Source organism: Mesoplodon mirus (genome assembly GCF_964341445.2).
Source record: "Mesoplodon mirus genome assembly, chromosome: 8".
Classification (NCBI taxonomy): domain Eukaryota; kingdom Metazoa; phylum Chordata; class Mammalia; order Artiodactyla; family Ziphiidae; genus Mesoplodon; species Mesoplodon mirus.
The window spans coordinates 29,009,922-29,035,194 of NC_138984.1; the positions used below are offsets into that span (position 1 = coordinate 29,009,922).

A 25,273-nucleotide genomic window follows, 5' to 3' on the forward strand; every position below is an offset into this window, starting at 1 on the left:
ATAAATAAATAAATAAATAAATAAAAATAAAAAATACTCATTAAAAAAAATTATAGTTTGCTATACACCTGAAACTAACACAACACTGTAAATCAATTGTACTCCAATTAAAAAAAAAATTATGTCTTCCACACTTGCTCCATAAAGGCAAAAACTTTATTTATCCAACCTATTCTCTCCTCCACCCGCTACATGTAGAAAAGTGACACAGAGTAGGTATTCGATGGGTATTTATGACATGAGCAACTTCTTGGTAGCATTTAGTGTTTGGACCACATTCTCCTTCTTGAACCTCTCCTGGTGTCTCTTATGATTTTCTGCTGGGTTTCCTACCACTGTAGCCACTCCTCTGGGGATTTGTCCCTTAAGTGCTGATAGTCCCTACAGATCTATCTTCTACTCACTTTTTTTTTTTTTTTTTTTTTTTTTTGTGGTACGCGGGCCTCTCACTGTTGTGGCCTCTCCCGTTGCGGAGCACAGGCTCCGGACGTGCAGGCTCAGCGGCCATGGCTCACGCGCCCAGCCGCTCCGTGGCATTTGGGATCTTCCTGGACCGGGGCACGAACCCGCGTCCCCTGCATTGGCAGGCGGACTCTCAACCACTGCGCCACCAGGGAAGCCCACCCACTTTTAATTTTACATACTTTCTCTGCATTTGAACAGCTACACTTAATTCCCTCCCTCTAGCTCAGATTCATGCTCCAATCCCATATATTCAAATGATTACTAGACACTGCCATTCTGCTGTCAAGCAGGTACATCAAGCTTAACTTGGCTACAAAGAAATGCCCCTCTTCCAACCCAAATGCTCTCCTTCCTGCATTTCCTAGCTCTCCATATGCAAGCACAATTCCTGTCTCTCTCAAGCATGTGCTAAGCACTCCAAGTGGCCTGTAGCTCCAAGAAAAGGCCTGTGTCTGATCCAGTACCCACTGAGGGGTCTCTTTTCAAAAGGACAAGCCTCCTCTCCTAACTTCTGCCTTGATAGGAGCAGGCAGTGAGTGGCCTAGGTATTCCTTCCCTGCAGACCATGCAGCTGACTTTCCCCCTACAGGTTTGCTACAGGGAGGAGTAAAACAGTCCCAACTACCTCTCACTTGAATATGATTTATTATTCAAATGATAAAAGCTTACCATAGGAATTCAGAATGGATGACAAAAAGGTCCTTACACAGCTGTAGCTTAGCAAGCTAACTAGAGTAAAGCCTTTTGAAGTACTACTGGCACCCTAATCCTGGGCAACTTCACATGCAGGCAAAAAGAGGACATTAGGGATGGTTAACACCATTATCCAAGGAACAGAGAATTGAGGGCAGTAGTTCTCAATCAGGACACACATCAGAACTGCCTAGGCAGTACAGTCTGGGACTCAGCTTCAAACTACACGGAACCTGTTTCTGCCTGTGGACCAGATAGTTCAGTTGTCACCCCACCCTACCACCACAGCATGCGTCGTCTGTGTGTGTGTGTGTGTGTGTGCACTGCGCGTGCATGTGTGTCCTGAGGTGTGGAAGGAGAAACCAGAAATCTCTCCTGCTGCCTTTAATAGCAATTGTTTTGTGATGAGAAAAGCAGTGGCAACATTTTAAATCACAATGATTATTAAAGCTCAAATGTGTATACTTTACTTTCTTTTGATAGGTTTCTCTTAATAAAGTTCTAATGATCATTTCAGGAACCTACTTTCATTTGGGAAAAACAGGACCATACCATGTGTACAAGACAGAAATTTCTACAGGCGCTTTATGAAAGAAAAAATATCTTACCAAAGTTACTATTGCACATTCAGCAGTTAGTTGTGCGGCACTAAAAAGTGTACGAACGAATTTGTAAATGAATTTGTGTTCAGGATCATGCTTAAAGTATTCCTCTGGAAACTTTTCTCGCTGAAAGGAGAAAAAATGCAATATAAGTATCCATTGAAGAAAAATACTTAAAAGTACCCTTAAGATAGCAGTCTTCACACTTGGGCCCACGTGCCCCTTAAAAGAATTTTGATTGGGTGACATGTCTTGTAGTCTTTTAAATATAAACAATGGGATCCTAAAATACCACAGAGATCCAATACTCACCACCATTCATTAAAGAAAAATACAGGCACAACCTCAGAAAATTTATGTATTTCCACCTTCCTCCCCACAGAATTCTAACCAAATGTAAACTATTGGGTTGGCCAAAAAGTTCAATTGGTTTTAAGTAAAAATAAAAGACACAGTTTTCATTTTCACCAAGAATTTTATTGAACAATATATTCACTAACCAAGCAAACTTTTGGGCCAACCCAATATTTTTAGGTTCAAAAGTCTTGCTGATCACCATATGTCATACTTTTCTGTAATTAACTTTGAAAACACATTTCCAGTGTCCTGTAACCATAAGGCTCTAAGAATGTGCTGTCCTATACAGCAGTCACCAGCCACATGTGGCTACAGAGCACCCGAAGGAGTGAAGGTTAAAACTTTGTCATTTTAATTGGTTTAAAATTTAAACAGTTTTCTAATTTTCTTCTTAGAGGTCTTATCATATTAGGTTTTAAAAAAATATTTATATTGTTTGATGCTATGGAAAATCATCCTTTAAAAAGATATTTTCTGTTACTTGGGTATGTTTACTTACCTGCTCACTATTCATACAAAGTGCAACTCGGTTCTTATCCATCAACCCCTTATACAACATGCCTTCGGTAAAATGACTAGACACAACATGGCGTGGGGAAGAAGACTTAAAGGATGATGAATTTGACTTCGAACTGGAGGAAGTAATTTTCTTCTAGTAATTAATTTCAAAGCAAATCAGCATGAAATAAACACAACTGTATAAGAGAAAAACACAACTTCAATAAAACTGACACTTACTGTGAGTGGATGTGATCTCTCATCAAAAATATCCAAGGATCTATCTGCATCTCTATAAAATAAGAATGTGCATTTAAAAAGTTAATTCAGGAGTTACTATCTTAGTAAAATATCTGCTAGGAGTAGAGAGAGGGGTAGAGGAAGCTTAACCTTCAACAAAGCAAACAGTTTTCTAAATTCTTCTCCTGGATTCCACCCTTAGAAAGGTTTCCTGACCTATTTTACTCAGCACATCAAGCTCTGTGAAATCTTTTCTACAACAACCAGCCAGAGTTGCCTTTATAAGCACTGACCCTCCCTAACAGGCAATGCTAGTAAGCCAATATATTTTCACTCCTCTAACCTCACATTGGAATATGCAAGAACATTTTATAAAGCAGTGGTGGTGGGCAATAAATTCTTCTAACTTCAGTGAATGTAAGTATGAGAGTCATGTTTTTTCCCCGTTTTTTTCTCTTTAGTCCTTTATATTCTTATTGTGTATTTCTTCCTGTCTCTTTTAAATAGTTTGAGTTAAAAATGTAATTGTCTTTTTGTTTTAAAAGAAACCAGGCTTTTTATTTAAACTTTCACCACACTAATACATTGTGCTCATTTAAACAGCGGTTCTCTAAATGTGGTCTGCAGGCCTCTGGGATTCTCCCCTATCCCCTCTTCAGGAGGCCCAAGAGGTCAAAACTGCTTTTATAAGAATACTAAGACACTACCTGCCTTTGACATTGTGTGACATTTGCTATGGATGTATAAAAGCAAAAGTGGGTAAAACTGCTGGTTACTGAGCATGAATCAAGGCAGTGGTACCAAACTGAACTAGAAGTCATTCAATTATTCACTGCCACTTGCAGTTAAAACTCTGCTTTAAGAATATTCTTGATAAAAGAGTAAAAATTAATAGTGTTCTTAAACCTTGGTCCTTCTTTTTAATATTCTGGATAAGTGGAAAGCATGCGTTGAGCACTTTTACACACTGAAATATGGCTGCGTTAAGGAAAAGCACTTGTGACTTAGTGGTAAGTCATTTTTTTCATAGAACATCTTTATTTGAAACACTTTTTTCATCGAACACCATCGTTATCTGAATGTACAACTGACAGTCATTCTTTCAAGAATGAACAAAGTGAGCCTGTCACTTCAAGGAAAATAACTCTAAAGTTATTTGTGGCCAATGATAAAATTCAAGTCATCAAGCTAAAAATATCAGGATTTTTGGAAAACTTGTACCTTCTATTGTGAACTTGACAACTTCTCAATACTTAAAAGATTTTTCTGGTAAGATTGGTGGTGATACTAACAAAAGTGAGTTTTTGACACTGTCTAAAGAAATGTGAACCAATACTTTCCAAATGACCAATGTATAATATTAAAGTCACGTACAGGTAAAAAGATCTACTCAGTATGCATGACAGATCAATGGGTATTAATTTAACACAGTATTTACTACAAGTTCATTGATATGATTTAGAATTCCATTTTAACTAATTTAAGAAAGTAGCACATGCAGACTTTTGGTACAGTATCAAAGAATATACCAAATTATCTGAAGGCTTTAAAAATACACCTTTTTCCAACTATATATCTGCACGTGGCTGGATCTTCATATTGTTTCTTCAAAACAAATGACTGAAGACAGAAAGATATGAGAATCAGCTGTCTTCTATTAAGGAGATACTTTTCTCTCAACATTTTTTGTTGTGGAAAATAGTTATTTTTCATTAAAAAAAATGACTTATGTTAAACACTGGGGTTCCCAATCGGGTGATTTCATCCCCCAGGGGACTTCTGGCCATGGCTGGAGACAATTTTGGTTGTCGTAATGTGGAGGGAAGAAGGTGCTACGGGTATCTAGTGAGTAGAGGCCAAGGGTGCTACTATATATCCTATAACACACAGGACAACACCCCACAACAAAGCATTATCTAGCTCAAAATTTCCATAGTGCTAAGGAAAACCCTGTTTTAACATACAATGGATTTAATTTTTTTAATTCTCAATTTCAATTTCTAATACAGTAAATTATCAATATAACCCATATAAACAAATACTCTTTGGGATGCTCAGTAACTTAAGAATTAAGAGTCCTAAGATAAAAATAAATGATTCACTTCAATATTGTAATAAAAGCACTCTAATAATAAAAGCTTATGCCAGTAACGTCTATAGTTATTACCTAACACTAAACTTGATACCTAGTAAATTAATTAGCTGGAATAACAAGATAGGTTTTAAAAGAGCTCACCTGTTCTTTATGTGGTAATATATTGCTAAGGTCACACTGTGGAGGGAAAAAAATACATTGTAATAACTGATTTTTATCATATCAGGCCTGAAGACATTTTTAAAAACGGGTTAGCAAGGAGGGAAGACCTTCCAGAGGCCCAGTGGCCCTGAAATCCTCTAATTCAGAACAGTACCACTTGGGTGCTTTCCCCCTTGTTTTAGGTTCTTCGGCTTTTAGCAAAATTAGGAGACCCAAAATGCTAGATATGCTGTTAGAAGGCATGTTTTGGTTATTATAATATATAAATTATTACATATTTCCCCTGTCATTTGTCCTTCTACTCACAAAACCTTCTGTCCTGTACAAGTTATATCTATCTAGACACATGCTTAAATTTAAGCCATATAGTAGTTTGTATGTGTGTGTGTGTGTGTGTGTGTGTGTGTGTGTGGTCTGTTAGCCCCTGCATTTCAGTTGAATTAGTTTGCTATCCACCTACCCATCCGTTTTCCATTATTTCCCTAAAAGTAAATAATAAAAGTGCTCTATACCAAAATGACTTAAAATCACTTTTACATAATTATTAGAAAATTTAATAGCAAAATTTTATAGCCACAAAACTGATGATAGGTCTAGCTATCCTGAAATAAGCAGTGCTAATAATACAGCATACTACTACACAGTATACTATTAATGACAGGTATTTCCAAATTATTTTAAATAAAGTATTAATGAACAGATAGATACAAGTCCTTAGGTACTCTTTTTTAAGTTACTATATTCCTAAGTTATTCACAGATGTTGTATATTAGGCAACAAAGGGGTTCTCTGGTTAAGTTATATGCTCCCCTTTGTTCTCAGTGTCTAAAATGAAACTCAAACTAATTGAGGGAAGGCAAATCTGAATTTTATAATAGGTCTATAGCATCTTAGCACTTGTGTAAAGGCCTGTAACCTTGTTAGCATCAAAGATGGATACTTCTATAGTGCTTCAAAGTTTCATCTTCAAATTGACTTTAAAATCACAGAATTAGAAGTTTTATGATGGAAAGGACCACTGAACCGTAGATGACATTTAATTAAACAACCCATTTTACAGATAAGGGAACCAAGGCTTAAAACTGACTCACCCAAGGTCCCACCAATTATCAGAAGCAGTTCTCTTTCTCCTGCCCTCTAACCAAATAGTGGCTCCCAAGCTCAGCTGCACACTGGGATCATCTGAGAAGCTTTAAAAACTGCCTGGCTTCTGCTTCAAGATGTTCTGATTTAACCGGCACTGGGTATGACTTGGGCATCAGGATTGTTTTTAAAGATCCCCAGATGACTGCAGTGTGCAGCAAAGTTTAGCAATGAATGAGTTAGGGTTAAGATCAGAGAATCACTCGGGATGCTTCTGTCCATAAAATCATGCTTCACATCATTTCCCATCCTGTCAAAAGGTGTATGTGCGTGGGTGAGAGAGAGAGAGAGAGACAGACAGACAGACAGGCAGACACTGTGTCTTGGAGGCGGGGGCAGGCGGGTGGACTTTGTGCATCCAGAAACATATATCTTGAAAAGTTGCATAAGTGGTTCTAATAAGGCTCACCTACCCCACTGAGAACAACTACCCCACTGAAAACTAACCCCATGATAAACATTTTCAAAATCATTCCTAAAAGCCAACTGGCCCTATTAATTTTCTCAGTAAACCTTTATTTCACCAATAATGAATGTGATGAATGATCATTTTTAAAACTTAATGAGAGCAAATTAAAATTTACTGTACTTCCAAAAATTAGACTAGGTTGGAAAAAAAAAAGGATGAAACCTACTTGAGCAAGGTTAATCTTTTTTTTTTTTTTTAACTTTATTTAATTTTATTTATTTTTGGCCGCGTGGGGTCTTTGTTGCTGCGTGCAGGCTTTCTCTAGTTGCCGCGAGCAGGGGCTGCTCTTCATTGCGCTGAGTGGGCTTCTCATTGTGGTGGCTTCTCGTTGCGGAGCACGGGCTCTAGGCACATGGGCTTCAGTAGTTGTGGCGCACGGGTTTAATTGCTCTGCAGCATGTGGGATCTTCCCAGACCAGGGCTCGAACCTGTGTACCCTGTGTTGGCAGGTGGATTCTTAGCCACTACACCACCAGGGAAGTCCCTGAGAAAAGTTAATCTTCAAAGTACTTTTGAATTATATACTGGACATCAGACTCTTTTGAATTCAAAAGAAGCTGTGACTCTAGCCAAAGTAGAGTGGTTTTTGTACCCACAGATTCAGTGTCTTGGCTGAATAAAAACATTCAGTGATTATGTGATAAGTGCCCAAACTCAGGACTTTAGAGAGAGCTGGGGCTCAGTTTTTGCTGAAACATGATTTGACTACAACTATTATTGTAAGCAAGAGAGGAAAGTTACATTATTATGACTGTGAACTTGCTGTCTTTAATTAAAGTAGAAGTTACTGATAATTTAAATAGCTAAAAAAAAGCTGGCACATTAAAAACCAATTAAAAATATAATTAGCTTATAAACTTAAGACGAAAAATAAAATTAAGGATAAGGATATTAATATTTTCAAATAGCATTTCCCAAACTGTGTTCTGGAAGATCAACATTCATATCCTAAGGAGATGTTAATGTTTCGTGGACAACCGCGAGGGAGGAGGCAAGAAGCTCTGCATCCCGTTTGGTTTTTTTCTCTTAAATAAACTTGAAAGGTTCATCATTAGGGTGTTTTTATTAATTAATTAATTTTTGCTGTGTTGGGTCTTCATTTCTGTGCGAGGGCTTTCTCTAGTTGTGGGAGGTGGGGGCCACTCTTCATCGCGGTGCGTGGGCCTGTCACTATCGCGGCCTCTCTTGTTGCGGAGCACGGGCTCCAGACACGCAGGCTCAGTAGTTGTGGCTCACGGGCCTGCTGCAACATGTGGCTCATGTTGCTCCTCGGCATGTGGGATCTTCCCGGACCGGGGCACGAACCCGTGTCCCCTGCATCAGCAGGCAGACTCTCAACCACTGCGCCACCAGGGAAGCCCCATTAGGGTGTTTTGAAAGTGCGTCTCCAATTGTGGACTATGAGGTGCTCCCAGAAATTAAGGAATAGTTTTCGTCATCATGACACTGTTCGTGTCTTCTTAAGTATAAGCCTGACCACAGCCATGTTTCCGAAACCTCATCTCTTTTATTGTTCTCTGCTGTGATTGATACAGTTGTGTGTTGGAGATATATTTATATATATAAACAAAAATTAAATCTATCTATTAAGTTAAAACCTCAGTTGAACAAATTTCATCTACAAAGATATTAAGCTTGAGTGTGTATTTCTGAAGACTGGTTTGATATATTTTCCCCCTCTTTGGGGGACAGGAAGGAGAAGTAAAATTTCATACAGAAATAGTGCAGGAAAAAAAATGCACAGTGGGATAAATCTGAAAAAATCCAATTAAATTTAAATGCAGATTCACTTTGGTGCCAGTAGGGGACAATCTGTTCCTTCTTCTTTTTTTTTTTTTTTTTTTTTTTTTTAAATATGTATTTTTTTAAACCCACATTTGTTTATTTATTTTTTATTTTTGGCTATGTTGGTTCTTCACTTCTGTGCGAGGGCTTTCTCTAGTTGTGGCAAGCGGGGGGTCACTCTTCATCGCAGTGCGCGGGCCTCTCACTATCAAGGCCTCTTTTGTTGCTGGAGCACAGGCTCCAGACGCGCAGGCTCAGTAGCCGTGGCTCACGGGCCCAGCCGCTCCGCGGCATGTGGGATCTTCCCAGACCAGGGCTCGAACCCGTGTCCCCTGCATTAGCAGGCAGACTCTCAACCACTGCGCCACCAGGGAAGCCCTGTTCCTTCTTCTAAGAGTAGCTTCCAAAGTAGTATACATTGTTTTAGGACTACAGCTCATAAAGAAATAATTTTTTCTAGAAATAGCCAATAAAAAGTACCTCTCTTTCTCATTATGGTCAACAATGTCTTAACAACAGAAATGCGTCAAAGAAAGGTTTATACTTTTTCTGGGATTTCTTATTTGCTAACTGGCTTTCCCTTCTATCATGCACTCTAAGATTAAAATGGAAACTGAAAATTCATATTTAGGTCCTTGAAATCAATATATAGTTGACACCAGTTTTTTAACCTGATCACTGAAAAGGACAATTCAAATGAATGAAATTATGTATGGCTAGGATGCTTTTAGCGATAAGGGGGTCTGTCACTCAGCCCTTGGCAACCTAGTTGTACTCACCATTTTATTGTGGTTCTAAGATTAGGCTGGCTGACTGTGCTGTCATCTAGAAATATTGTTGAGCATGAGCTATACTTTTTAGTAAGCTGCCCTGGAGATACCTGAAGGGGAAGGGAAATAGAAGAAAATGTCACAGTAAGTTAAACCTATAAAAGTGTGTTCTTTTCCTTGGTTAAAATGTCAAACGATAAAGCATTAAGATTTTTCTTACCCTCCATGAACTGTCTGAGTGTGATATCATGTGCAGCTCTATGGGAAGCCTCTATACTCTGACTTCCACAGATGAGCTTTGAGAAATGGGTTATAAAATGCTGCCTTGATATAGTACCTATAATCAAACCTGGCAAGCACCTATTATAAATTACCTTTATAATAATGTAAAAAGTTCAGAATAAGATTTCAGGGTTTTTTCCTTAAGCAATGAAATGCAGCTGAGATTTCCTATTTCTATTCATTTACTACAATAAAACATAATGCTTTATATAATACCGACGTAGGAGCATTTCACTGCAGTAAATGAACACCAGTAATAAATGTATTAGTTCAGGAGACAGTGTGACGAAACAAACGTTTTCGAATCAGAGGCTGGGCATGCCAGGGCTGCTCTATCACTAAAAAGCCGGGGGCCATTAGTTTCTCTGGGCCTCAATTTCCTTATCTGGAGGACAAAAAGGTACTGCTTAAAGATTCCCTCGCATCCAAAAAAACGGATAAAACAACTCGGAGAATTTAACTTCTCACTTCATGTTTAAGTAAGACTGCCATTACATTACTCATGTGAGAACCTCAGAGAATACTCTCCATTCATTTCAAAATTGTACTAATTCTGTTCTACGTGTTATTTGACACTCCTGCCTCACCCATGCTGCTCTCTGCCTGCAATGCCTTTTTCTTCCTCCTGTCCCAGCAAGCTTGACCCCATCTTCCTCTAGGATCCCTTTGCCAGCAGGCACACCACAAAACTTCTCACTTTCTGCACACTCACACATCTAATTTACCAACTGTTCCATGGTCTCAGCTGCCTGCATAGTACCACCCTCTTAAGTAAACAAGCTTCTCCAGGTTAGGCAGATTCTTCTCCTACCTCCAGCTAGTGAGCATAGAATCTGGGACAAATTAGGATTCAACAAGTGTTTGAGAAATTATTTAAGATCAGTTACAACTGGAAGGTAAATCTTACTAAAAATACAAATTCGTGAGAATTTATCTGCAGTGGTATTGGGTAGGTGACAAAGAAATTTTTGAGACCTTCTAGAGAATGAACTATCTTTAAAACACTTTAGAAGTATCCATTTATTTGTGAAGAGCCCATGAACACGGCAATAGTCAAATACTAAAATGGCCTAAACTACGTTAGGACAATTCTCTTCCTTAAAGTAAGGCCAATAACCAAATTCCAATCACTGAAAGCAACTGGAAGGAACAGTAGCATTCTTTAATACCACAGAATACAAACAATTTTAAAGCTGGGTTTTGTTTTTAGTTTTTGTTTGTTTACTAATTCAGATGAGCCTTCCTTCCTCCTACTAATATAAAATAGTTTTCACCATGCTGTCACACCCTCCCATCGGTGTCCTCCACAAATACATTAAAGGTGAGGCAGGGAGAAAATCTAGTTGATGCTTTTTAAAATACAGAGTATTTAAATAAAAATTGCCAGTATCCAATAATCAGAAATATCCAAATGGTATATAAAACACCATTTTGCTTGTTTCAGATGCTTTATGCAAAGCCACTTATTCCTTATTAACAAAAAGTTCTAGATGTGACATATTTGAAAAGTATCACTATTTGGAAGACTAATTTCTCCTTCAAGCTAGAAATGTTTTAAACTAAAACTCTGATATGGCCCTTAAGCTATTTGGTTAATGTGTAATTTTAGAATCTCAAAAAACAGACACAGCATGGAAAATGAAAATTCACTCATTCAAATACTTTGATTCTAAATGAAGCAGGTTATCTTTTAAGGTCACTACTATTAGGGTATAATATGACATACACTACACGTAAGAAAAGTCAATTCTGACCAAAAATCTATATATATGAGGGGAATAAAAATAGTAAGGAAAGTACCAAAATATAGACTAGTTGGTAGAGCTCTGGGTGCTATTTTTCCTGTTTTCCTCTATTAAAATTTTTTTTTCTATTATGAATGTATATTGATTTGTCTTTGGAAATATTAGTGCTAAAACATTAAAAAATTTTAATTAGATGTGGTCTATAGTCCTATAGTCCTATAGGGGCTCATTTAATGTATCAGCAACTACTGGCTCGATCTTACAAAAGAAACACTTCCACAGGCCTACTCCTGAAACTATTCAAGCTTTCCAGCATCTAGTAGTCACTAAAGGATGGCAGAATTGAAGCCTCTGAGCAAAGCCTAGATATATTAGCTGCCAGCAGATTACTTTCCTCTCATCTTGCTTGAAAATTTAAGATAACTGTCCTTTATGATTAAAGCCTTACCATTGCTGGCTCACAACCTCAATAAACTATACTGACACAGATAAGGGTATAAAATGCAAATACAAAAAAAAGTCAAGTAGCAAAAAACACTACTGACAGTTTAATGTTCATAGGTATTATTTCAATTGGTCACTGAAGAAGAGTATTTATCTTCATTCAGCATTAAGGACAGAATAGATGGACTTTTACAATCTTTACAAGGGGAAAGGTTGCTTGGTAGACTTCAGGTTTAATGGTGAAGACTAGAAGATAATCATACCTAGGAGGCTAGTCAGTAACAACCCCCAAAACTTATCATTAAAGGTCAAGTACCTGTTGAAATCCTGCCCGCACCCAGTGACTCTTCCCATTGTGCCTACTGCCTCTGATTTTAACCCATTAAAAGAATAAAGCTGACGTTCACTTTTTTCCTCCCCCTCTTCACAAGTTTTGGATATGTTTATTAAGAATCAATGACTTTAACTGAAAAATTTGTAATACTCCATCTATGTTGCACATTAATGGACAATGTGGTAGGGTGAGTGGTTTGAATAGAATTCATACTCAAGGCCTTAGTAGAAAAGTATAATATTCTAATTATAGGTATAATCAAAAATATTGTCTGAATTAATACCGTTAATTATATTGAATTAAAACTTCGAACTTAGAACCTATATTCAAAGAATAAATCTAAGTTTGACCACAAATCTATTTCCTCTCCCCCTTCTTTCAGAGATATCATCTCATTAGAATTAAAGGCATTTTTTAAAAAGGCTATACATAAGACAGGATAAACAGCAGATGATTTTTAATGTTTGAAAGGTGAAAAGACTAGATAAAGGAGTGGTAACTGACATGGTAGAACAGAGGGAGCACAACCTTGGTACCTACAGAGAGTGACTAAGACAGGAACAAGAAAACCAGTTTGTCTTACAGAACCCAAGGCAGGCTCAGAGTTCAGAGGCGTGGTCCCCAAATCCTTGTAGTGAGGCCCATCAGTTAACGAGTTGTCCAAGTGATGCTTCCAATTAGATCTTAACAGCCAGCCAGGGACCATCACACGTTTGAGGGAAGCCCCCAACAAGTAAGAGATCAAAACAGGAAGAAGGAATGGGACTTCCCTGGTGGCGCAGTGGTTAAGAATCCGCCTGCCAATGCAGGGGACATGGGTTCAAGCCCTGGCCCAGGAAGATCCCACATACCACAGAGCAACTAAGCCCGTGCGCCACAACTACTGAGCCTGCGCTCTAGAGCCCATGAGCCACAGCTACCGAAGCCCGCACACCCTAGAGCCTGTGCTCCACAACAAGAGAAGCCACCACAATGAGAAGCCCACGCACGGCAACAAAGAGTAGCTCTAGCTCACCGCAACTAGAGAAAGCCTGCACGCAGAAACCAAGACCCAATGCAGCCAAAAAATAAATAAAATAAAATATAAGGATGCTTAAAAAAAAAAAAAAAAAAACAGGAAGAAGGAATTGATGGGAGTGATAAAACTCAGGAGCAAATGAAAACTTGAAATTGCATCAGTGTAAAAAAGAATGACAGGATATAACAGAACTCTATAAATTGAAAATAAGGTAGACAAAACAATATATTCAATAGAAGGATTAGAGCATAGTCAAGGAAATCTCCAGGAAGCAGGACAAAAAGAAAATGCAAAGCAGGAGGGGAAAAAAGTTAGCGATCTGGTAAGTCTAAGACTTCCAACATCTGAATAACTGGAAGAAAAAAACAGAATATCAAAGAAACACACAAAAAAGGTCTATACCAAACCAAATTACGAAATTTCAAAATCCCAGGCAGAGAGAAGGTACTAAAAGGCTCCAGAGAAGGAAGGGATGGGGGAAAATGACTAAAATCGGTAATGTACAACATATCATACAATGTCAACAGGTTTAAGAGCAACACTGTAAATGAGAAGATGAGAGGGAAATGTCTGTAGAACTGCAGAAATTAGTTTCAACCTAGAATTCTATACTTTATCAAACAGGAGGAGTTTCAGAGAGGCTAGATCTCTATAAACTTTCTGCCCATGTGCCCTTTTCCCAGGAAAATGTGCTCCAGTAAAACAAGGAAGTATAACAAGAGGGAAACAGAATCTAGGACATAGGGGATCCAACACAAGAGAGCAGAGTTCTGTGAGATCCCAGACGACTTCACACAGATATCCCAGGAAAAGAGGCACAGAGCAGGCCTAGGGGAACACTAGTCTATATGGCAGTAGGAAGACAAAAGATTGGGGAAAAGTGTCTCCAAGAAAAAAATGGAACAGATGTGGCTTAGTAGACGGAAAATATTTTTGATAGGCATGTGACAAATGTTAAAACATTTGGGGAAAAAAATAGCTGTTAGAAAACAGACAAGTGACTATAGTCAGGAAATTAATTCCACAGAAAAAATGAAGAATGTGAAAGCAGGGAGACCGGGCAGGGAGCTACTTACTGCATCTGGCTGTGTGAGATCACGCTGGCTAGGAAAAGGGGGATTGGATTATCCTAGAGAAGTGTAGAAGTGCTCCAATTTCATTAATATTTAAGAAAAAGAATGAAGGGTGTACAAGGAGGAGGCACAGTCAGAGAACTATATGGCTCAGCAATGCACACACAAATTTGCAGAGTCGTAGTAATGTAAACATTGATTCTGATTTAATAAAAACTGATACATGTTGAGGGAACAGAGGGGGGGAGATAACGTCATGGTGGAGTGAAGAAGCTAAGCTTTCACCTGCTATGACAAGAGGTCAATGGATAGTGCTAAAAATTAACTTACCTATTATACTTTTATTACTTTGGTTAAAAAATAAGATCAGAAAAATAAGGCAAAAGAATTTAAGGCAGATCTTTATACTACAACCATATTATTGAAATTTAACTTAAATGTCAGAACCCTTAAAAAATGGGCACTACTAAGTCAAAGACTTTCCTGAATACATTTGATAATTAGGGAAATAGAGATTTAGAAAATCTACAAAAAAGATTCTACAGTATTGGATCCATCATATTTTTTAGGAATCATGGCAGACATATTTTTAATTCAAACTATTAATTTCTTAACTTTTCAACTGTTTACTTACATGGTTTAAATGGTTGCTCTTCCTCTTTTCTCGCACTAAGAATAAAAAAAATTAACTGATGAATTCTGATACAAATGCCATAGAAAAATAAAAGTAGTCGCTAATTATTTGATGGATTACCAATAACACAATGAGATAAAATTCCATTCTATTTTTTAAAATAATTTCCAACAAAATATATAATTTAAATCACCCAGCAAGATGAGTCCTATAAATAAAATCTAAAAACTTAGTTTTACTTTTTTGACCTAATAGATATTCTATTATATTATATTATATTTGTATTAGGTACAAATGAAGGACTCCCCATTTACAAAAGAAAAGGACAAAGCAAATTAGGCCAGGTGAGAAACTTAGCTAATAAAAAAATTTACCTGCTGCATAGCTGAACTACTAGCCAGTAGTATCTTCTAATTCTTCATTTACACACAGCTTACTTTAATTACCACAATCTACAGATGACAACTCTAAGAACCAGTTTCTGGCCAGGCACTCATCTCTAAACGCACCAGTATCTCTGGAAGCATCCTGAACCACTTAATGGTAACCTACTCAAATACCTTACTGAAAAAATACACAACTGGAAAGTAACCTATGTTAAATGTAAATTTTAAAATGAGTGTGCTGACCTAAATGAACATATCTACAGCACACGAAACTGTTTTGCTCCAACAAAGGCCGGAAGAATAAAAGCTTGAAGAGGGTCTTAGGCCACACTCTTGCTCACGTTGCCTCCTTTAACTCCAGATGGGCATCACAGGCACGGATTCCTTAAGGCTGAAGAGAGGCAGGCATGGGACACCTTTTCTTTTACTGTCTCCAGAGCCCCTCTACATGTGAGCAGCTCATGGCTCTGGAAGAAACTGAGAAATAGAGCAATCCTAACCAGAAATGAGTGGCTCAAGTACACACACTAGAAAAATGCAAGTTAGAAACCCAGGGAGCTTCCAGGTTGGTGAACATGTAGTACCCTTGCAGAGGGCATCAAAGCTCTGTGCCCTGTCCCCATGCCTGGCCCTATGCATCTCTTCCATCTGGCTGTTCCTGAGTTATATCCTTTTATAAAAACCAGTGATCTAATGGAAAAAAACAAAAAACAAAACAAAACAACAAAAAACCAAACCTCCGTTTTTTATTGTGCTGCATCACTTTAAATATTGTGGAATGTTCACTTCTTGTATTCCCGCTCTCGTAATCAACTGAAAAACTTGGTCACGTATGGCTTTTTAGCAAATAAACTAGGATTTAACATAACATTAAGGAAGACAAGCAAGCAAGAAGGAGTGCAAAAAATTCTACAGTTCTGATTCTCATCTTAAAACAAGGAGGACACAGGAAATTTATATGAGTTTCACATGCTGAGGATAATCTTCTGGGGAACCCCATAAGGCATGTTGCCCTTATTACCCTGGCACAGCACTACATTAGGATGAGAAAGTTTTGAATAGCTTAAAAGTTCTGAGTAGCATAAATCTGGATATGAGATAGGCTTGTCTGGTTGAACTTTGGGTAAAACAGGGCCAAAATCACAAGGCTCAATTCCCATATATAACGACTGATTTTTCTGATTTGATCAAATGAAAACCTAACTGTGACCTAAACCCTATCATTCATCTTTAACATATGTGCTCTTTGGAGCAAGGGGAAAAGGACAAAGTAGCATGGAGAAACAGACCACATCTAAATCATGTGGCCAGTTGACTATGTTGATAAAGAGGTGGCAAAACGTATAAACAGATAGTCTAAGTGTTCTCCTCACTAAAACACTGACAACTAAAAGAAAGTGTATCATCAACATATTAAAATAAGACAAGTGAATACATGAAAAAGTGAAACATTTAAACCACTGTAAGAGTTTTTCTAAATACTTCCTATAATACACAAAACAAAAACAGTTTTCACTCTTTTTCTCAGGGGAAAAAAAAAAAACATTGTCTTACCATCCGTTTGAGATTTGCTCAGGAAAATTGTGCTTGCCCTTGGGTGGTCAGAAGGGTTTGATTCCAAAGGTAAGTCTGTATAGGAAGAAGTGAAAAAGGTGTGGTGATTTAGTTGAGTAGAAAACTACATGATTTTAAAGACAGCTACACATTGATTTAAACCACTTTTAATAGCCTTGAGAAGAGCTTTTAGTGATGACAAAAAGGCAATTTTAGTAAAGGCACAATATAAAAATTCTATTGGGAAACAGCAAAATTGTAGAAACTCTCCATACATGTGGAATAAAACCATGGCTATGTCTTAGACTTCTTTAACTTGCACCTAAATAATCTATGCCAACTTTAGATGAATCATATATGTGACTCCCCTCCTACTTATCAATTAAAAATTCAGTCACCCTCCTTTAAAGCTGATATTACTAGCACATTCCAGGAACAGTCTCAAGAAGCAAGTTATGCAGTGGCCAACTACTGTCAGATACCAGCTCAATGTATCAAATATGCCAAAACCAAGTGAGTTGCTTTTAGCAAATGTTCTTCAGACAATCAAATGGCTAATTCTAATTCCATTCAACAAATGAACTCATTTAATTGGCTGTGGTTTATCTGGGGGCTATTCATCATGGCAGATTTAAGAGGACTACATAAAAGTTCAATGTTCTAATCTATAGGAACACTTCCATGATAGTGATTTTTAACTTTGCCCTCTATTTCCAAAGCTAAACTCTCACTTCTTCATTCCACGCTGCATGATTAATTTGGGGCTTCAATAAGAGTACTTCCTGGAGTAGATCATAGGGCTACTTGAAAAAAATTCTGGCCATACCTACATAGAAAGGTGGGTCTGCCTGTAGTCCACCTTGCACCAAGGTGGGATAGTGTCTTCTATTTAGGCAGAAATGCAAAACAAGCACAAGCTACCACATAGGATAGTAAGGTTGTTGTTTAAAACAAACAAACAAACATAAAAGCCCTATGACACTTCCTCAGCAAAGTCCATCTCAAACCATTTAACCAATCTTTTAAGAAACTGGACCAAGATTCAGATAAAGAGTAATGGTTAAGGCAATTATTTCCCAAACCACATAATAATCTGTTTTTGAAAGAGGGGTTTGATGGTCAAAGTGAAATCCCTGCCTCTTAGAGAATCAAAAGAATACACACATTGATATATTAAAAACTAATTAGTCTAGTAGTGAATTCTGTCTAACCCAGCATTTCACAAATGTATTTACCTAGAATCCCCTTTTCCCGCCCAGAAAGAATTTTGCACGAACAGTAATTCTGGACTTCCCATTTTAACAGGAATCTAAGCCATCCATTTTAACGTTACTGCCAGCACTAGTAATTTACATAGCTAAACCAACTGCTTTGTTCTTCATGAAAATTCCTTCACTGAATTTGAAGTTTATCAAGCTGCTTTTGGAGAAAATATTCTATTCAACATTTTTATGTAAAAGACCCATAAAACTATTTTAAAGTTTTTTCTCCTACATATTTGAAAAATTAGACAATGGGAAAATAAATTATTTCAGCTGTACACAAAATGACAGGCAGACTTTCACAGCTGCCTCTAACCTATGGCTTCCGAAAGAATTCATGACTACTTAACCTATACCAAAAAGAAAGTAAATAGACTACATTTGAATCTAAAAAATAAGCAGAAATGTTTGCAAAGTAGCTATATTATTTATCACTGTCTATGGCATGGTAAAACTTAACAATTTTCAATGGAAGTCCAGGAAAAGTAAGTGCCAGAATCAAAGAGAAGCTTTCTCACTCACTCACACACACACACACACACACACACACGCCAAACCAAGATGTGCTACTACAGATTTAAATACAAAAATCAAGTAGGCTGGGAGAAAAGAAATGACAACATGCAAAAAAAAAAAAAAAAAAGTAAACTTAGTCCAAGTGACCAGAAAAAAGCTGGCACTCTCCCTACTCTATCCTAGGGGGTTCAAAGGTGGGCACAGGACCCAGGACTGGCCAATCAATCACAGCTGTCCTGGGACTTCCCAAGAAAAGAGAAAGGCAGAACTGTACTCTAGGATCCTTAGCTAGTCTTGAGCTGCTGGACACTCCCCTTGCTATCATGAGGGGAAAGGCTTTTCAGGAGACATCAACGGAGGAGAGCAGAACTGCGGAGATCATTTAACTCCTGGGTCAAGCAGTGCTTGACTCTGATTTTCTTTTAACTTGCAACTGAAGGAGACCTGGTTAATCAGCAGTACTGCTGATCACACTAAAGGTGGGGAAAGGTAAAAGTCACTTGCTCATTCCTTTAACAAATATCATGAACAAAAATCTGCATGAGCCAAAACGATGCTGTTTAAAAATTAAACACAACCATTCACAATCATTAACACACAGTGATTCATAACCATTACTTTTAGTTGCTTTTCTTATACGTTAAAAAAAGCTCTAATTAGTGTACAATTTATGTCTTCTTGTTACTAACAAGCGCTCTCCACCCCACTGTTGCATATTTATTGTTTAATGAATACACACTGGCCCATCAAATGTTATTCTTATACTGGACTTAGGCAATCCCCTATTGCTGGGGATTGGTGCTTACAAAGTACTATTCTTAAAATATTATGAGGAAAATCTTCATGTATATAGTTTTTTAAAATAATGGTTTTATCTCCTTAGCAAAGATCTTCAGAAGTGGGGTGACCAAGCCAAAAGGTTAGACCACTTTCATGGCTCCATGTACAATGCTAAATTGCTTCCTAAAGAAGGTGGGGGCACATTAGGGTATAATGCTACCAATCATGACATTTTGAGTTCCTACCCTTGCTTTGGATACTTGAAAAAAAAAAAATTCCTACTGATCTGAATGAGGAACCTCACTGTAGATCTAATTTGTATTTCTTCTGATTACACGGTTTGACCATTTTCCCCCAGTTATCAGTGTTATTTCCACTTTGGTGAGTTGGCCTATCATTTGAATGTACTGTAAACACCAGGGCCCTACTGCTGTCAGTTTGTATGAGGTTTTCAGAAAATATTAATCTTCTGTTTATAGCCTATATAACTAACAATTTTCTATATAACTTGCACTTTTTGCTGATGAAAAATACATCACTATTTTATAGAATGGACATGTGAGCCATTAGACAGTAAACTCATACATACACACAATATTTCTGCACTTTCCATTAACTATCTTCCCAAGAGCCTAAGGAGACTATGATAAAACCTACCACACTCTTCACCATCACAAAGGTAAGACTGCCAACTATTAAGTAAAGCTTTACCGCCCACCATCCCTCTCATCCCTCTCCCCACCACATGCACACACAGTAATTTAGAGACTTCAGGAAATTACTGTGCATTCAGGAAATTACATGGATTCTTCCTAAAGTTATTTCTTTAGAAGCCTCTAAGAATGTTTTACCCAGGAGAAATATTCTTGAGCTCATGATTAGGGGTTATGATTAAAATTGTATTTTAAGACCCATCACTTTTGTATTATCAATTTAAATTGCAACTTATTTGACAGCATGATAGGTCGATGTAGAAAAAGTATGATTAAAAAGAAATTAAACTCGGGTCTTAATGTAAACATTCCTCAGGGGAAACCTGTAAAACACCACCGACACTGAACACTGTTTTTCCTCCAATCTAAGATTCTACCAGTTGTTAAGATCCATCTCAACTGCAGCTGTTAAAAATGTGGGCTTCCCCGGTGGCGCAGTGGTTGGGAGTCTGCCTGCCGGTGCGGGGGACATGGGTTCGTGCCCCGGTCCAGGAGGATCCCGCGTGCTGTGGAGCGGCTGGGCCCGTGGGCCGTGGCCGCTGGGCCTGCACGTCCAGAGCCTGTGCTCCGCAGCGGGAGAGGCCACAACGGTGAGAGGCCCACGTACCTCAAAAAAAAAGTGAAAATATAGGCAACTTAGAACAAATGAAATGCATTACTGAAGGCTAAAAGTGTTAAAACTATGCTATCAAACTGTCGATAAATGATTTTTCCTTGTTAAAATATTAGAGGGAGAGGGAAGTGACCAAGAAAGCATCTGACAGAAGCAGCATATTTCAGAGAGAGATTAATATCAACATATTGATTTCGATATATTCCAAATAAACAGGAGATGTCAGCAGTTTCTGGGCCAACTGCTGAGCACCAGTTTACTTAAAGGTAACCACTGCATTTACTGAACTGCCCTAGCATCCCTATACTGTACAGTGTATTAGTTTTATGGCTCATAATTCAAACATTACAATTCTTACAATTACCATGTAAACTGATGATTTCATCTCCTTGAGTCCACACTTTCCACCCCAGTCAGGGAGTCCCTGCCAGCCAGCCCTGAGCTGGGCTGCCTCACCAGAGGGCAGCAGGCTCTGCACCTGCCAGTCTACTGCTCACCCAAGCCTTGATCCTGCTTTCCTAGCTTCTGACAATCCTGGCTTCCAAACTTCCCAACTCTGGTTTCCAACTGCTTCTGTACCTGCCTCTACCTTGGTTCTCAGTTTTGCCTTATTTTAATCCTCAATCAGTTTTACAGTGATCATGACTGAGAGGTGACATATAGGTAAGTATACCTGGCTTTATATATTTCTGAAGAGTCCTTTACTCAGTTTCTTGGACTTTTAAGAACCTTTCTGGGTTGCAAGTTACCTTTATTTCATTTCACATTATGCTGTGTTACTGTTTTAACTCTAAAGTTTTATTATTTTAATACACTAAAACAACAACAAAAAAAGGGTGAGAAAAAAGGTAGAATTCCAAAGAAGCTCACATAATGTCATCAATAAATTCTGTTCCTATATGCCATGCATTTGGAATTTACAGTCCTTCTCTCTATCAATACTCATTTTTAAAACCTTGGACAACTCAATTTATACCTAAGAGAAGAATTATTACACTACCTAACTCAGAACATGGTGAGAATCAAATGAAATGCAAGAGCAATCTATATACTACAGCCTATTTTAGGCCCTTATTAATATCGCTGTTTTGTTCAAGCCACTGTTGGCTCTCACCTGAGCTACCGCACCAGCCTCCTAACTGGTCTCCCTCCCGGCTTCCTTCCGCCCTTACAGTCTGTTCTCACAGAGTAGCTGGTCTGATCTCCCTCCACCCTCTCTACCCGCCTTCCCTTTTTCTAAGAATTAACATCATTCCCCTGCATATAATCCTTCAATGGTTTCCCACTGCAATTAGACTAAAATTCATATTTTTTTGTCAAGGCCCACTAGGCATACAAGGTCTTAATCCCCTATATTCCTCCTGGCATTCATTCACTCAGCTGCAGCCACCCATCTTTCTGTCCTTTGCATGCATCAAGCATATTCCCTTCTTAGGAACTGCACAGAAGCCTCTTCTCCCACATCCTCACATGGCTCTCTCAGGACTGCTCATGGGTCGCTTAAGGAGAGAAGCTGTCTTTAACCACCCCTTGTAAAACTGTCCTCCTCCCCAGCCCATTACCTTCATTTTCTTTCTTCTCAGTGTCTCACTACCTGACGTGATTCTTGTGTTGGCAGCGCCCAGGCACCTCTAGAAAGTAAGGACCTGACTTAGGGTACAGGCTTTGTCTTGTCTAACCCCTGTTTGTCCTGCCTCTGGAATGGTGCTTAATAATCATGTTTCAGTGTACCCCAAACCAGTTAAGCTTCTCCCAATTCTCCCACATCATCTAAGATTTCTTCTAATGCTGTCTTTTAATGTGTCTGTCACCTAAGACCAGAGTTAATTTCACATCTCTCAGAGTAGTAGTTTACCTACTCAGAATCAAAGACACAAGACAGGTTACCAAGAACCACGAAAACCTAAAAGAGGAAATCTAATGTTTAGTGAAAAACCAATGGTAACTTTAATTTGGGAAAAGAACATTTAATGTTAAAATACTTTAACTACAAAATGACTCACCCTATGAATTTAATTAAGTCGTAAGACAAAGTGTACAATCAGAATGCTATAGGGAAGTATCAGTACAATGCATCAGTTTTTATCTGTGTCCCCTGAATAAAGCATTATAATGGGATTATAAAAGATGCTCAACCATAAAGGCTGGGTAAATGAATTATGCTCCCACCATTCGATGGCACAGTAAACAGTTGGTAAAAGGCAGGCTGTAGAGCTATGTGCAGTTGCATGGAAATACATCATCCTGGAGCACTCTCTAGGTGTCAGCACAGTTCCAGGAGCTTCATGTCATTACTTTTCTTTATAACAAAAAGTTACAAAGTGGCACATAAAGAACAATCTCATCTTTGTAAAATAAACACAATGTTATGTTTATATGCATACAAAAGGTTCAGGAAGAATCAACACCAACATATTAATAAAAATTCTGGATATTCTGAGTGTGAGTGAAGGACTTTTCTGTGTTTTCTAAATCTTTTACATCAAATGTTTATTAATACTGTCACCAAAAAAAGTAAAAAAAAAAAGTGTTTAAAATAGCTACTGGAAAGAGGAAAGATCTGTTGCTCAGAGGTTTTTCCACATCATATTGCCAATTCCTTCCCTACCCACGCTTCAGGGGGATGGGAGGTAGGGGTCACTTGAGAGAGCACCTTTCACCAGAAAATTAGCAAAGCTCCTAAGGTCACAACATAAAGGCTGTATGAAAAGTTGATGAATAAAAATAAAATCAGATAATACGACCTTAGCATCTTATTTTCTATTATGACACTGCCATCAGTTATATTAGATATACTGTTAAAGACAAAGTAGTAAAAAAAATTCTTTTGAGTCTATCTGAAATCCATACTACGTTCTTAGGAGTTACTTTTTTGAAATGGCTTGAAGAAATCATGTTCTTCTCCAATGTTTCTGAAGAACAAGACAGAGCATCATTTATGTATGATTTTCTCTAAGTAACCAGATAATTCTTCACTGTAGAAAAGCCAAAATGTTTTATATCTGAGTAGGTATTTCTCAGTTTCCAGGGAAACTGATATAAAATTGTCTGAAATAAAGACATTAAGAGCAAACTTCCAATGTGCCTGTACTTTATATTTGGTGTTCTGACCTTGTTTCTATGGAAACTTAATTAATAGGCAAATGCTGAAATTGAGGTTTCTCTTATCACTTTATTGAATGCCCCCCCAAAAAGACAAATTGAAATGAAATTTTAACAATCATGTTAAACATAAAAAGGCAAATTCTGTACCCATGAACTCTATTTTTCCAGTTCCTGATTTAGCACTCCTTCCTTATCATACATAGTCGTATGCTAAATGCTTAGTACCTTACCTGCCCGCTTACCAGCTTCCCCTTATATCCCTCTGTCCAGGGCATTCTCGGCTTCAACTGGATTTCACCAGAACAAACTCTTTAAAATATATCAACGTGTTTACCTGACTGATAAATTTAGGCTATTTCATGACTTCTACTTTTATTCATATCCATTGCAATGAATGTACAGACATAGAATGGAGAGGTAAATGTTGCTTCTGAGTTGTGTACAATAAACTGGAATGGCAATAAACTGGAGTATGCTGAGATAGGCCTAACTTATGGATAAATTATAAAATATAAGGTGCACTCTAAACAGTTTCTTAAGCATCCCAAGAACTGAATTTGGCATATCTACCACCTCCCAAGTCTGTCTCTTTTGTTCAGTAGCTGTGTTACACAGTCATTTCAGATCTCTAAGTCTTGGCTTCTTCATCGGCAACAGAGGGAGAATATACACGGGCCTTATTTGTAGATGGAAGGGCCGAGTGAAATACACATGAAAATGCGTTGTAAATCTTAAAAGAATTCTATAAAGGTCCAATTTTCGTCTCTCATCCTACACTAGGCAACTACTAACTGTTTTTTAAAATTATTTAGAGGCTTACCTTATAGCAACAAGCAGAGCAGTTTTCACAAGTACTTACATGCTTTGTGTTTAAAGCTACAATTAATTCACATAATTTGTTCATTCTTTCACAATATCTAACTATTCTGAAAAGGGAGTACTTTCCACTTACAAAGCCACGTCCATCATAAGGGTGAATCCACAGGCTTAATTACTCTAACTTTTAAAGAAATTAAGTAAACCCAACTAAAATTTAAACAGAAGAGCTGTAAGACATTTCGTGTATGAAATAATGAAATAATCTCTGGCATTTAAATGAAACAAATGGGCCAGTGGGGCTTTAACATCTTTATGATACAATGTTTTATACTTTAAAGAACACAGTCTTTATTAAAGTGCCACTATGCTACCCAGAAATTTTTTTTTTAACCTAGAGCCATCCCTTTCCAAAATTCTAGAGGCAAAAATCAAACATTTCCTCTCTTCTCTCCTCCCCGACAACACCCCCCCCCAGCCATTTAGTCTTCAGAATTTTTACCTGAATATTCTTAAAGTTGAATAGGATTCTACTGGTGGGCGGGGAGGGGGGAGTCATGGAGACACTTTTCTGCTGAATGGATGTGGCATGTTAACTCCCATACCTGTATATTACAAATTACAATCTGAATTTGTTTTTTCTCCTTTGAAACTTTTGTCCAGCCGTCTCAGGAACCACGTCGCCCCTCCCTTAGAACAGGCAACGGGTAAATGAAGTC

At 37.9% G+C, this 25,273-nt stretch overlaps 1 protein-coding gene across 2 annotated transcripts in view; it reads right to left on the bottom strand.

Annotated features, from left to right (window-relative positions):
- Positions 1–25,273, bottom strand: part of CCNYL1 (cyclin Y like 1) — a 35,218-nt gene that overhangs the window by 8,517 nt on the left and 1,428 nt on the right. The window contains exons 2-7 of one of the 2 annotated variants that reach the window (XM_082631088.1): positions 16,750–16,824; positions 14,810–14,844; positions 9,289–9,389; positions 5,092–5,127; positions 2,856–2,907; positions 1,767–1,886 (exon numbers count right to left, since the gene is read on the bottom strand). In XM_082631088.1, coding sequence (XP_082487214.1) covers positions 1,767–1,886; positions 2,856–2,907; positions 5,092–5,127; positions 9,289–9,389; positions 14,810–14,844; positions 16,750–16,824 — 419 coding nt within the window. The remainder of the gene's footprint in view (positions 1–1,766; positions 1,887–2,855; positions 2,908–5,091; positions 5,128–9,288; positions 9,390–14,809; positions 14,845–16,749; positions 16,825–25,273) is intronic. The other variant, XM_082631089.1, reaches the window with a different exon arrangement.